Here is a 14,441-nt window from a genome sequence, read left to right as displayed (position 1 = left end):
ACACAAGGTGTTCCGCACCAGTCTTTATGATTGTAATGTCAAAACATACATTCTGCACCACATCACTTCCTGCCAGAACATACATATATATATATATATATATATATATATATATATATATATATATATATATATATTCTGTACCCCACCACTGTCTGCCACAACAGACAGACAGACCCTACCACTGCCAGCCAGAACATCATACGGCATCAATGGCTGCCAGTACATACATACTTCATCCCATCACTGCCATCCAGAACATACATATGCACCAAATCCTGCCAGAACATACATATGTACCAATGGCTACCAGAACATGCATACTTCATCCCATCACTGCCTTCCTGCACATACATACATACATACATATGTGACAAAAGCTGGTGCGCAGGGAGTGACATTTGAAACATTTGCTGGTGCAAAATAGGTGACAAGTGAAAATAGAGCTGGTGAGAATGGAGTGTCAAGTGAGAGACACTGGTACACATTAGGTAACATGAGATTAAAACTGGTGCAATAGGCGGTGACGTGTGCATGAGGTTACAAAGCTGGTGGGCAGTTGGGGATTTGTGAAAAAATGACATGCACTGGAAATGGAGGGTACTAGGTTTATCAAAACAGTAGGGGACAGGTGGGATAGGCATCTAACAGAGGTGGTATAGGCTAATATAGTAGAGCAATGTAAACACTATTGTTTAATAGGGATTAAGAAGAACCACTTGGCGCATCTAGTTTCCACTATTTTTAACTGCTGTGAAATTCTAACTTCATAAATTTAATTTATTATCAATATTTTCACTTTACAAACAGCCATGAAATTCCATAGACAAAAAACCTTACGGTTTAACATGTCCAATTAAGGTTTCTTATACACAATCTTCAATGTAAGAAAACTATTGGAACTCTTCCATTTAAACTCCAAAAAGCAATGAAATTACGACGATTAAGGCAGAAGCCTTAATGGACGTGTTCCTTGAGCAATACAGACATACAGGCATCACATCCTGCCGATTCAGCACTATCATGTAGTGAGATTGCTGTCACTCACAAAATGGTGGAGCTGCTAATTCACAGATTTGTGTGTTCAATGGAATACACACATACAGTTAGTAGTACATTCTCTTAGTTTACCTTTATCGTAGTTTAGGGTCTCTGTGTCTTAGAAAGGGACAGTAGAATAACTTCATAAAAAAAAACCACGAAATAATATATTTGAAATACATTTAAATGGTAGAGAAGCCTCTGCTTAGTTTGGTTATCAGTGAGCAAATTTTGCCATTACATTCCCTTACAAGGCCTAAGCTGACTATTAATAACTATTCAAGGATACATAAAGCCAACAAGACTTAACTAATAAAATATTTCCCGGTAAACTGCTCAGTAGTGTAAACTGAACGCACAGAGAGCGCCAGAACAAAGCTGCAAGGGGTATATACATAAAATAAGAATATGTTCCCACAGCAAAAGAAAAAAAAAAACTAGTTTATTTTAATATAATAATAAAGGATATCATATGTATTTATTAATAAAGTAAAAACGTCATGCAAATGAATTGCCAACAATACAAAGTATTTTAAATGTGCAGCGAGTGCTCAAATCAGCATATACAGATAGACACAGATGTTATAATTGCTCAGAGAAAATTAAGGAACCAAAATTAGTCCAGCTGTGGTAAAAATGAAAGGTCATCAATTGGAAAAGGTCTTATTGCAGAAGTAACCAGCTGGTTTACCAAATCCTCAGTTAATAAGAGTACTGATGCGCAAACTTCAGTTATGCACTCGTAAATACTAAATCCTCAATATGAGGTTCTGTTCAGCCAAATCTCGGTACATTCACAAATCAGGCTCTAGTACCGCGGTTCCCAAACTGTGCGCCGCGGCTCCCAGGGGATTGACAGCGGGGCAGACGGGCACAGGAGAGGGACAGAGGGGCAGACAGAGGGGCACAGGAGAGTGACAGCGGGCAGACAGAGGGGCACAGGAGAATGACAGCGGGGCAGACAGAGGGGCACAGGAGAGTGACAGCGGGGCAGACAGAGGGCACAGGAGAGTGACAGCGGGGCACAGGAGAGTGACAGAAGGGCAGACAGCGGGCCACAGGAGAGCGACAGCGGGGCAGTGGAGGAGAACACAGCGTGAGAGGGGCAGTGGAGGGGGACACGGCGTGAGAGAGGGCAGAGGAGGGGACAGCGTGAGAGAAGGCAGAGGAGGGGGGACATCGTGAGAGAGGGCAGAGGAGGGGGGACAGGGGGCAGTGTGTCTGGATGCAGAGGGGGCATTTTTTGCATACAACTAAATAAGTATTTCTGTCCTGACCTAAATACTTATTATAATTTTTTGACCCAACTACTTCTAAAACAGGACTGCTCAATAATTATTTTGGAGGGGTGCTTTGAAAAAATTTGGAGACACTAAGGGTGCCGCGAACTGCAAAAGTTTGGGAACCACTGCTCTAGTATGTAGCTCCAAACTTGCATACACACATATAAATTACCATCCACAAATCAGGACTAAGAGGGATGGCTGTGGGGACTTTCTGTGTATTCCAGTGAACACACAAATCTGTGAATTAGCAGCTCCACCATTTTGTGAGTGACAGCAAACTCACTCCATGATAGTGCTGAATCTGCAGCTAACCACAGGATGTGATGGCATACCATGTCTGGTTTGCGCAAGGAACACGTCCATTAAGGTTTCTGCCTTAATCGTCGTAATTTCATTGCTTTTTGGAGTTTAAATGGAAGAGTTCCAATAGTTTTCTTACATTGAAGATTGTGTAAAGAAAGATAAAGAACTGGTAGTTGCTCAAATCAATTTATAGGCTATAACAGGTGCATGAAAGGGTGGGGTTATCCGAAAAGGAAAAAACGCAGACAAATTCCCCCAGCACACTGCTATAGCCAGCAACAGATCTGCTATTTCTACTGTAGATAAAAATGCAAAAGTCTCAGTTGCACAGGAGAGTGACAGAGGTGCAGATTGTGTATAAGGAACCTTAATTGGACATGTTAAACCGTAAGGTTTTTTGTGGAATATATATATATATATATATATATATATATATATATATATATATATATATATATATATATATATGTTTCTTTACATAGTGATGGTAATTCTATTGATGATTATCCGTCCCCAGTATTTTATTTTTTCTTGCTACAACTTAGCTGATCAGGGTTTGTTTCTTTGTCCAAAAAATAGCTTACAGACAAATCTTTTAATGGATTCATTCAATACATTATTCCTGATAATTTCTGTTATTCTGAGACCTGAATATTTTTTTCCTCCCCCCAGTTGAATGAGGATAGTGAGGAGAAAGCTGAACTAAACTTGACTACTTTGTTTGCTGGTCAGAAGCGGAGGATTTCTCATGCCGCCAATACAAATCATGTGAGTATCTTCCTCAATTACATATCTATCCAAGGTATCACATCTGCATTTTCTTTTCTTTTTTTTTTTTTTTAATAGGAAAATGCTATTATTCCCCAGTCACATAATTATCCTGAAATCTTAATTATTTTTTTTTTTTACTTTGTACTGGACTTTAAAGTAAGTTACAGAAAATATATAACCCCTTATGCTCCAGTGATAATAACAATGTGTGTATATATATATATATATATATATATATATATATATATATATATATATATATATATTATAATGTGTATATATATGCAAAACTATATCGGTGGCAACCTCATTTGGGCTTGCGAATCTCAAAAAATGTGTACCAATATATATCAAGAGGTGGGATTGGCCATGATATAGTAGCACTAGAAAAATACACACAGATGCTGGATAACGTTTTACTTCAGTTTAATTAGCTTCAAAGTGGTATACATGAATAATAAAAGCAATATATTTGCTACCAATTAGATATAAAAGTTAAAAAGCATATAAATGTTCAATCCATATAAATATTGTCTGGCCAGTACACTAAATATATGTTATATTCATTGAGTTTATATATTCAAAAAGTGACAAAAGATAAAGATGTCCGGATAATCACAAAAAATATGTGAGGTAAGAGATAGCGGAGAGAGTGTACAAGGAGGTGTGATAGTCTTATCTTGACACTATATTCTCTCCTATAAAGATACTAATAAGACATCTGGTTGGAGCCCAATTGGTAAAAAATAAAACATAAAAATGAAAATTAAAAATATATTATAAAAAAAATAGACACAATGTGCCTCTTACTGCGGTATCCGCGTATTATCTTCTCCCCTTCAATGATATCAGAAAAGCGCTTATTTAAGCTGCTGAAACGGTGATGAGCTGCGTTATTCTCACAGCTAATGATCTGCTCCACAGCGCGGTGAAATATCCACACAGACCCCCATGAAGCGGCCTCACAGAAAGGCGGAACCACAGTAGATCCACGTTGCAACAGCCGGATGCTTGTTCCGCTCAATGTGATCTTAGTATGTGTTCAGATCCGATGTTCTATTGCAACACCAATTAGTGAATCTGGATGTGAGACCAAACATACAAGCTGGGCAGGATGTGTGTGTGTGTATATATATATATATATATAGATATATAGATATATAGATATAGATATATAGATATAGTAAAATCGGGTTCCGTCTGGTCTGATCAAATGTTCAAAATACCTGTGAGGTACACTTATGAGTGGAGATTCGGTGATGGTACCCAAATGAATGAAAAGTTGGTGGATAATAGTCTGCTAAGTAGATTGATAATTCAAAAGTTTAAAAGAGAGTCTTCATTTACCATCTAACGCGTTCCAACTTTTTCAAAGATAGTCTGTAGGTGTTTCTGTTGGTATTTATAGAGGAGCCTTCTTGCATTAATCAGGAACTGATGTTTCCAATTATCAGCTTGATTTCTTTTTGTATATTATACGTGCTTAAAGGACTCTCCATTTGAGATATCTTATTATGTATGTGTATCTTTTATTTGAAGCTTAAAATCAATGTGGTCTGAGATCCAATATATTCAGACTAATAAATATATATATATATATCTCTATTTAAAAGTATCACAGGAATTTCACATAAAAATTTCACATAAAGATGTTCTTATATCAGCTGAAGACAAAAGTAAAGCTACAATACTATTAATACTATTTGTATAAATTTCAGAAATTTTCATTTTTCATATAAATTACTCTTTAGTATAAAAGAACTTATTTTAGTTTACATATTAGACAAAAATATCTGAACAAAAATATTGGTGATTGTGGGGAATTGAACTCACATCACCATGTTACTCAGGGTATAAATCGATTGAGCCACAGCTTCTAACAATGTCACAAGGAGAAAAATATCTTGTATAAACAGAAGTGACTTGAAAAATATATATAATAAATTTTAAAATAGTAGAGGTGTAGACATATAGGGGCATATTCAATTCCGATCCCGATTCGCGGGATCTCACCGGAACGGCCGCGAATGTAATCCGCGGTACCGCAATAACGTGGATTTTCGTTGGCAGCCCATAGGGCTGCGTACGAAAATCCGCGTTATTGTGATACCGTATTACCGGCAGTAGTGCGCATTTTCGTTACCGCGGATCGGAATTGAATATGCCCCATAGATTCTAGATAGACCTCATGAGTTATCAATTTTAAAGTAACTTAACCATTTCCCGGTGTGCTTTAGTGGCATCTGTTCGCAAAATAAATACTTTCGATTTAATGTTTGGACCTGAATGTCACAGGGTGAATTTTAATAGTAGATGAGGAATTAGGAACTATACTCCATGTTGTCTTTCTGTAACAGAGAATGCAGTGTTTATGTATACACTTATTTTATCTTTTCTGCCAGGCTGATTCTTCCAGTAAACCTGTTATCCGCCCATACTGTCGCCCTACACCTCAGGAGATTTGTTATGAGAGGATTCAGCGGGCACAGGAACAAGCTGCACAACTCCTAGCTCAGCAGCAGGCACTTCAGCTCACTAGAAGTGTCCAGAAGTCCACTCCCAACGTGTCAGGAGAAAAGAAGAGGATTGCTCATATGCCAGGATCTTTCTCTTCCTCTTCCTGTCAGTCACTCTTGCCAGGTAACTGAAGGAAAATATTATTTAATGACTGGTCTGCATGGAACTGATTGTGTTAATTATGTTTAGCTGGGGTCTGAACTATTCTTGCAAGTAATCCATTATGTTATATGCTGTGCTCTAGTACACAGTAGTAGCTGGCAGCTGCACCCTAGTCTATGCATAATGCTTGTTATTATTACCATATAGTATGTACAATCCACTCATGCTCTAACTTTTAATAATAACATTTATTGAATGTCAGTGTTATGATGGATGTAAATCTGTTGATGAAAATGATAGACTTTTATGAAAGCTAATAAACCAAATATTGGACAGAATGTACTGCAGCTCGTAGCAACCAGACATTAACAACAAAAATGGCTGGTAGAATTTTAGTTGAAGGACCCCTTTTTTGTACCCCAGCATGTTTACATTTGTTGTCGTTCATGATTGTATTGATTCTGTAAAATGATTGGAAGACAGGCATGTAACAGCCAAATATTATTTCACACAGAAGCAAAGAACACAGCACCTGTGGGTAGTGCTGAAACATGCAATGGTTCGTCCCCTACTCTAAAATTGCGGACGCTGTCTGGCATGACATCCAAAACAACTTCTTCAACTTTGCAAAAAAGACAGGCACACGTCCCATCTCTGCAGGTATGGCTATTTTGTAATAATTGGGTGATGAAAGCTAGCTTTAAAATGATCTACAAAAGCTTGTGTGGACCGACGCATCTTTAAGCAGGCAAGCAACATTTTTATTTTTTCATCAATAATTTTTTTTGGAGAAATTTTTGCAAGGGTATGGGATGCAGAAAATAAGAAGAGTCAAACAATAAAAAGGGGAAAATGGGGAAGGAGAGGGGACACAAGGGGAGTCCCCTCACTGGAGGGTTGGTGGGGGGAAGATAGTTGCTCAATGATTATTACAACACAACATAATCTACAGATAATACTATTAAAAAAAAAGAGAATATTGTCAATCCTTTGTAGAGAGAGTAAACATGACATTGCACAATGCGGAAATATAAACCTTCCTAGGAACAGCACGAAAAAGAAAAAAACCTACTAGTTGTTCTGGGGAGAGTCAGACAAGGCTTGGGGGCGAATGAGTAGGGGAAGGGGGTCATCTAAATGCTCCAGCTCCCTCTGTCACATACACGTGCCACCTAAACCACTTCATGATGGGGGTCTAGGCGAAAGTTATGTAAGGCATGTCTATCGTCTGCATCTCAAAACTATGCTGGATTTCAGAGATGATTCTAGACAAGGTAGGAGGAGCGGAATCTTTCTAATTTTGAGCTATCGTTGCTCTGGTCGCTGTTAGAATACGACCCAGGAGATATCGGTCATGTTTATGGGCAGAAGAGTGGGATAAAGGTGGAGTAGTACCATGCCTGGATCTATGTCAATGGGATCCCCCCACCCCCCCCAAAATGGTGGAAATAAAAATCGAAAACCTCTTGCCAAAATTCCGTATGATGTGGCATGTCCAAAAGACGTGAAATATATCACCTGTTTGGTCACATTGACGCCAGCATGATTTCGTTTGGGAGGGCCACATAAAATGGAGCCTGGCCTGAGTGAGGTATAATCTGTTAACCAGTTTTAATGTGCATCTCAGTGTGATTAATACACTTAACCTTTTCCCCCTGCAGTGGGAAATTATTTAAGGTGGACGTCCGACTCCCATTTAGTTTGGGATGGAGACTTTGTGGGTTCTATAAGAGATTGGAGATACTGGTACCAGAAAGCTATTCCCCCCCCCCCCCCCCCCCCCCTCCTCGTTAGGGCCTTTTGTCAGTCTATCAACCAGGGGGGTAGGAGATAAAGAGTTAAGCATCTTTGAGGCCGAGCTTATCCAGTGGCGAATTTGATTGTACTTCAACATAGCTTTTAGTAGGAATATTAAAACGCACCTGGATAAGGGAAAAGGGGAGAAAAGGTCCTGAGCGTAAAGATCTTTAAGAGAGGTCAGTCCCTTAGAGTACCAGGTGGTAATGATAAGTTTATAAAGTGCCTGAAGGGGCAGATATTGCGAGTATTAATGATAGTTCAGAATGTCGGTTCATTAATCTATCCCAAATCAGCAGAGCATCCGAGATGGAGAGGAGATGACAGGAGGAAGGTAGACGAGCATTTTTTGGGGTCCACAGCAGGTCTACTAAGGGAAAGGTCAAGTAGGAGCCCCGTTCCAAATCCACACACGGCTTTGCATGAAAGCAAATATTTTAAGTGTTCTCTTAAGGAGAAGAAAGTGGGACAAAACTTTTGCTTTTACAGTGTTCAAATGTTCTCTCCTAATTGCTTGTTTTTTGGGGGGATATTAATATTAAGTTTATATAATTTAAAAGAGCCTAGTCCTTTTTTTCCATCCTTCAAATCCACTTTGCTACTTTTGTTTCAGAGTACTACCTTGAAGAGGCCAGTCATCCCCAATGATTTTGGTGCAAAAGTACCAACCACTGTTCGGCAGCGTTACCTGCAACTCTTTATTGATGAGTGCTTGAAGTTCTGTCACTCACAGCAAGAAGCATTTGACAAGGTGAGTGTACCCCCTTAACCAGTAAGCCTTGCCACTCATTTTCAGCAGTGTCATAAATGCTATTTATTTGCAGGCTCTTGAAGAGGAAAAAATGGTCTACAGCCGTAGCAGCAGTCGTAATATTTATCTAAATGTGGCAGTCAACTCACTGAAGAAACTGAGGAGCCAGGGATCCGATGATAAACCTATATCTCCAAGTGTGTAAACAGTAACGATATTTTCATGTGATTTGAAGGGATAATTGATTTTGAAGTGACATTTTACATACAGTGAAAATCTGTTCTGAAACAACTATTCAGGTGCAAGAGATGGAAAAGTGTTCTCCACTATACCAGGGGAGCTAAGCATCTTTTTGGCAATCTCCTCCAGTGTAATACTATATATATTGTAAAACACACCACGTGTGAGAACGGTAACAACACAATGTGTCAATCTCCTAGCCACATATAGTGAAAAGGGTGTTTTTGACCCCAAAAGCAGAGCCCATTCACATAGAATCACCAAAATAAAAATGCAATCTGCATACCAGAGTCACTGGAGAAGACAGCACTCTCCAAATCAGTAGATAAACCAGGATTTATTTTGTTTAAACTCGTGTTCCACAACCAGCAGTTCCCCCAAATGGTGGCAGAATAGAATTGGAGAAAATGCGATGTAGTATATAAATTGATTAAATAAACAAGGTAATAAAATAACTTACATTGGGTATAGGAAACAGCATAGAAATAGCAACCAAGCTCGACGCGTTTCGTCGGGGTCAATCCAGACTTCCTCAGGAGCAATTTAAGCAATCAAATAAATATATATATATATATATATATAATATGAAATTATAATTACGGGTTATACATGCTAATCAGTGTTTTTTGCTCCATTAATTTTTCCCCTTATTATTCCTTCAGAAATCGTGAACAAGAAAGCAGTTTCCCATAAGTCTGTGCTTGGGGGAAAGTTGGCAGCAAAAACCAGTTTCTCTGTGCAACGCAATGCTCATCGGGAGGAGGAGTTGACAGGTAATAAATTGATGTTGGCATTGTGTTGTCACATGCAAATGTGTTTGTTTATCACTGCCATAGGGGTGTGTTTACTAATATAGCATGCGGTAGAAGCAATACAATGTTTAATCAGCATGCAGGCTATTCCATTGTGTTCCTTCTATGCTATTCTAATGATATAGTGCGCGTGCGTCTGTAGAGTGTGTAGTGTGCGCGCGCGCGCCTGTAGAGTGTGTGTAGTGTGCGCACGCGCGCCTGTAGAGTGTGTGTAGTGTGCGCACGCGCGCCTGTAGAGTGTGTAGTGTGCGCGCGCGCGCGTCTGTAGAGTGTGTAGCGCGCGCTTCTGTAGAGTGTGTAGTGCGCGCGTCTGTAGAGTGTGTAGTGTGCCTGTGTCTGCACGCACTCGACAGTCTAGAGTCTGTCGAGTGCGTGTGTCTGTAGAGTTTGTGCGCGTGTCTGTAGAGTGTGTAGTGTGCGCGTGTCTGTAGAGTGTGCGTCTGTATAGTGCGCGCGTGTCTGTAGAGTGTGTGTGTGTGTGCGCGCGCGCGCGTCTGTAGAGTGGCATACTATGTGTTTCTGGGGGCAACTGTGGCATACTATGTGTTTCTGTATAGTGTGCGTCCGTGTGGCTGTATAGTGTGCGTCCGTGTGGCTGTATAGTGTGCGTCCGTGTGTCTGTATAGTCTGCGTCCGTGTGTCTGTATAGTGTGTGTTTGTGTCTGTATAGTGTGTGCGTGTGTCTGTATAGTGTGCGTGCGTGCGTGTGTCTGTATAGTGTGTGTCTGTAGAGTGTGTTTGTGTCTGCATAGTGTGTGTGTCTTTATGGTGTGTAGTGTGTGTGTATGGTGTGTAGTGTCTGTATAGTGTGTGTATGGTGTGTAGTGTCTGTATAGTGTGTGGGTGTGTAGTGTCTGTATAGTGTGTGTGTGCGTGTGTCTGTATAGTGTGTGCGTGTGTCTGTATAGTGTGTGCGTGTGTCTGTATAGTGTGTGCGTGTGTCTGTATAGTGTGTGTGTGTGTGCGTGTGTCTGTATAGTGTGTGTCCGTGTGTCTGTATAGTTCGTGCCTGTAGAGTGCGCGCGCGCCTGTAGAGTGCGCGCGCGCCTGCTGAGTGCGTGTGTCTGTATAGTGTGTGTTTTGTGTAGCGTGCATGTCTATAGTGTGTATAGTGTGTGCGTGTGTCTGTATAGTGTGTGCGTGTGTGTGTCTGTATAGTGTGTGTCTGTATGGTGTGTAGTGTCTGTGTGCGTGTGTCTGTATAGTGTGTGTGTGTGTGTGCGTGTGTCTGTATGTCTGTATGTCTTTATAGTGTGTGTCTGTATAGTGTGCGTCCGTGTGTCTGTATAGTGTGCGTCCGTGTGTCTGTATAGTGTGTCCCTGTGTCTGTATAGTGTGTGTGTGTGTCTGTAGAGTGTGTGTGTGTCTGTAGAGTGTGTGTGTGTCTGTAGAGTGTGTGTGTGTCTGCATAGTGTGTGTGTGTCTGTGTGCGTCCGTGTGTCTGTATAGTGTGTGCGTCCGTGTGTCTGTATAGTGTGTGTCCGTGTGTCTATAGTGTGCGTGCGTGTGTCTGTATAGTGCGTGCGTGTGTCTGTATAGTGCGTGCGGGTGTCTGTAGAGTGTGTGTGTGTAGAGTGCGTGTTTGTGTCTGCATAGTGTGTTTGTATAGTGTGTAGTGTGTGTGTTTGTATGGTGTGTAGTGTCTGTATAGTGTGCGTCCGTGTGTCTGTATATTGTGTGCGTGTGTCTGTATAGTGTGTGTGCGTGTGTCTGTATAGTGTGTGTGCGTGTGTCTGTATAGTGTGTGTGCGTGTGTCTGTATAGTGTGTGTGCGTGTGTCTGTATTGTGTGTGTGTGTGTAGAGCGTGCGTGTGTCTGTATAGTGTGTGTGTCTGTATAGTGTGTGTGTCTGTATAGTGTGTGTCTGTATAGTGTGTCCGTGTGTCTGTATAGTGTGCTTGTGTCTGAGAGTGTGTGTGCGTGTGTCTGTATAGTGTGTGTGTGTGTGTGTGTGTGCGCGCGTGCGTGTCTGTGTCTGCATAGTGTGTGTGTGTGTCTGTATAGTGTGCGTCCGTGTGTCTATAGTGTGCGTCCGTGTGTCTGTATAGTGTGCGTCCGTGTGTCTGTATAGTGTGTGCGTGTGTCTGTATAGTGTGTCCCTGTGTCTGTAGAGAGTGTGTGTGTGTCTGTAGAGTGTGTTTGTGTCTGCATAGTATGTGTGTCTTTATGGTGTGTAGTGTGTGTTTGTATGGTGTGTAGTGTGTGTGTATGGTGTGTAGTGTCTGTATAGTGTGTGGGTGTGTAGTGTCTGTATAGTGTGTGTGTGTGTGTGTCTGTATAGTGTGTGCGTGTGTCTGTATAGTGTGTGCGTGTGTCTGTATAGTGTGTGCGTGTGTCTGTATAGTGTGTGTGTGTGCGTGTGTCTGTATAGTGTGTGTGTAGAGTGCGTGCATGTGTCTGTATAGTGTGTGTGTGTAGAGTGCGTGCATGTGTCTGTATAGTGTCTGTAGAGTGTGTGTGTGCGTGTCTGTATATTGTGCGTCCGTGTGTCTGTATAGTGCGTGCCTGTAGAGTGCGCGCGCGCCTGCTGAGTGCGTGTGTCTGTATAGTGTGTCCGTGTGCGTGTGTCTGTATAGTGTGTGTGTGCGTGTGTCTGTATAGTGTGTGTTTTGTGTAGCGTGCATGTCTATAGTGTGTGTATAGTGTGTGCGTGTGTCTGTATAGTTTGTGCGTGTGTGTGTCTGTATAGTGTGTGTGTTTGCATAGTGTGTGTCTGTATGGTGTGTAGTGTCTGTGTGCGTGTGTCTGTATAGTGTGTGCGTGTGCGTGTGTCTGTATGTCTGTATGTCTTTATAGTGTGTGTCTGTATAGTGTGCGTCCGTGTGTCTGTATAGTGTGCGTCCGTGTGTCTGTATAGTGTGCGTCCGTGTGTCTGTATAGTGTGCGTCCGTGTGTCTGTATAGTGTGCGTCCGTGTGTCTGTATAGTGTGTGTCCCTGTGTCTGTAGAGTGTGTGTGTGTGTCTGTAGAGTGTGTGTGTGTGTCTGTAGAGTGTGTGTGTGTGTCTGCATAGTGTGTGTGTGTGTGTCTGTGTGCGTGTGTCTGTATAGTGTGCGTCCGTGTGTCTATAGTGTGCGTCCGTGTGTCTGTATAGTGCGTCCGTGTGTCTGTATAGTGCGTGCGTGTGTCTGTATAGTGCGTGCGTGTGTCTGTATAGTGTGTGGGTGTCTGTATAGTGTGTGGGTGTCTGTAGAGTGTGTGGGTGTCTGTAGAGTGTGTGTGTGTAGAGTGCGTGTTTGTGTCTGCATAGTGTGTTTGTATGGTGTGTAGTGTGTGTGTTGTATGGTGTGTAGTGTCTGTATAATGTGCGTCCGTGTGTCTGTATATTGTGTGCGTGTGTCTGTATAGTGTGTGTGCGTGTGTCTGTATAGTGTGTGTGCGTGTGTCTGTATAGTGTGTGTGCGTGTGTCTGTATAGTGTGTGTGCGTGTGTCTGTGTAGTGTGTGCGTGTGTCTGTGTAGTGTGTGCGTGTGTCTGTATTGCGTGCGTGTGCCTGTATAGTGTGTGCGTGTGCCTGTATAGTGTGTGTAGAGCGTGCATGTGTCTGTATAGTGTGTCCGTGTGTCTGTATAGTGTGCTTGTGTCTGAGAGTGTGTGTGCGTGTGTCTGTATAGTGTGTGCGTGTGTCTGTATAGTGTGTGCGTGTGTCTGTATAGTGTGTGTCTGTATAGTGTGTCTGTATAGTGTGTCTGTAGAGTGTGTGTGTCTGTATAGTGTGTAGTGTGTGCGTGTGTCTGTAGAGTATGTGTGTGCGTGACTGTATAGTTTGTGTGCATGTGACTGTATAGTGTGTGTGTGCCTGTAGAATGTGTGTGCGCCTGTAGAATGTGTGTGCGTGACTGTATAGTTTGTGTGCATGTGACTGTATAGTGTGCGTGTAGAATGTGTGTGTGTGCGTGTGTCTGTAGAGTGTCCGTGTGTCTGTATTGTGTGCGTGTCTGTATAGTGTGTGCTTGTGTCTGTAGAGTTTGTGCGCGTGTGTCTGTAGAGTGTGTGCATTTGTGTATTGTGCGTGTGTCTGTAGAGTGTGTAGTGTGCGTGTGTCTGTAGAGTGTGAGTGTGCGTGTGTCTGTAGTGTGTTTAGTGTGTGTAGTGTGCGTGTGTCTGTAGTGTGTGTAGTGTGTGTGTGTATCTATAGAGTGTCTAGTGTGTGTGCGTGTCTGTAGAGTGTGTGTGTGCGCGCGTGCGTCTGTAGAGTGTGTGTTGTGCGCGCGCGCGCGCGTGCGTCTGTAGAGTGTGTGTGTGCGCGCGTGCGTGTCTGTAGAGTGTGTGTGTGCGCGCGTGCGTGTCTGTAGAGTGTGTGTGTGTGTGTGCGCGCGCGCGTCTGTAGTGTGTGTGTGTGTGTGTGTGTGTGTGTGCGTGCGTGCGCGCGCGCGCGTCTGTAGTGTGTGTGTGTGTGTGTGTGTGTGCGTGCGCGTGTCTGTAGAGTGAGTGTGTGTGTGTGCGTGTCTGTAGAGTGTGTGTGTGCGCGCGTGTCTGTAGTGTGTGTGTGCGCGCGTGTCTGTAGTGTGTGTGTGCGCGCGTGTCTGTAGTGTGTGTGTGCGCGTGTCTGTAGTGTGTGTGTGTGTGCGCGTGTCTGTAGTGTGTGTGTGTGCGCGCGCGCAGCGCGCGCGTGTCTGTAGTGTGTGTGTGCGCGCGCGTGTCTGTAGTGTGTGTGTGTGTGTGTGCGCGCGCGCGCGTGTCTGTAGAGTGTGCGTGTGTGTGTCTGTAGAGTGTGCGTGTGTGTCTGTAGAGTGTGCGTGTGTGCGTGTCTGTAGAGTGTGCGTGTCTGTAGAGTGTGCGTGTCTGTAGAGTGTGCGTGTGTGTGTGTCTGTAGAGTGTG

At 42.5% G+C, this 14,441-nt stretch overlaps 1 protein-coding gene across 1 annotated transcript in view; it reads left to right on the top strand.

Annotated features, from left to right (window-relative positions):
• Positions 1-14,441, top strand: part of REXO1 (RNA exonuclease 1 homolog) — a 48,683-nt gene that overhangs the window by 20,680 nt on the left and 13,562 nt on the right. The window contains exons 3-9 of the mRNA XM_075201674.1: positions 3,303-3,398; positions 5,804-6,041; positions 6,535-6,680; positions 8,431-8,568; positions 8,642-8,765; positions 9,471-9,663; positions 9,974-9,988. Of these exons, the coding sequence (XP_075057775.1) occupies positions 3,303-3,398; positions 5,804-6,041; positions 6,535-6,680; positions 8,431-8,568; positions 8,642-8,765; positions 9,471-9,663; positions 9,974-9,988 (950 nt within the window). The remainder of the gene's footprint in view (positions 1-3,302; positions 3,399-5,803; positions 6,042-6,534; positions 6,681-8,430; positions 8,569-8,641; positions 8,766-9,470; positions 9,664-9,973; positions 9,989-14,441) is intronic.

The sequence above is a fragment of the Mixophyes fleayi genome, chromosome 1 (genome assembly GCF_038048845.1).
Source record: "Mixophyes fleayi isolate aMixFle1 chromosome 1, aMixFle1.hap1, whole genome shotgun sequence".
Lineage (NCBI taxonomy): Eukaryota > Metazoa > Chordata > Amphibia > Anura > Limnodynastidae > Mixophyes > Mixophyes fleayi.
This window is presented reverse-complemented; position numbering and strand designations above follow the sequence as displayed.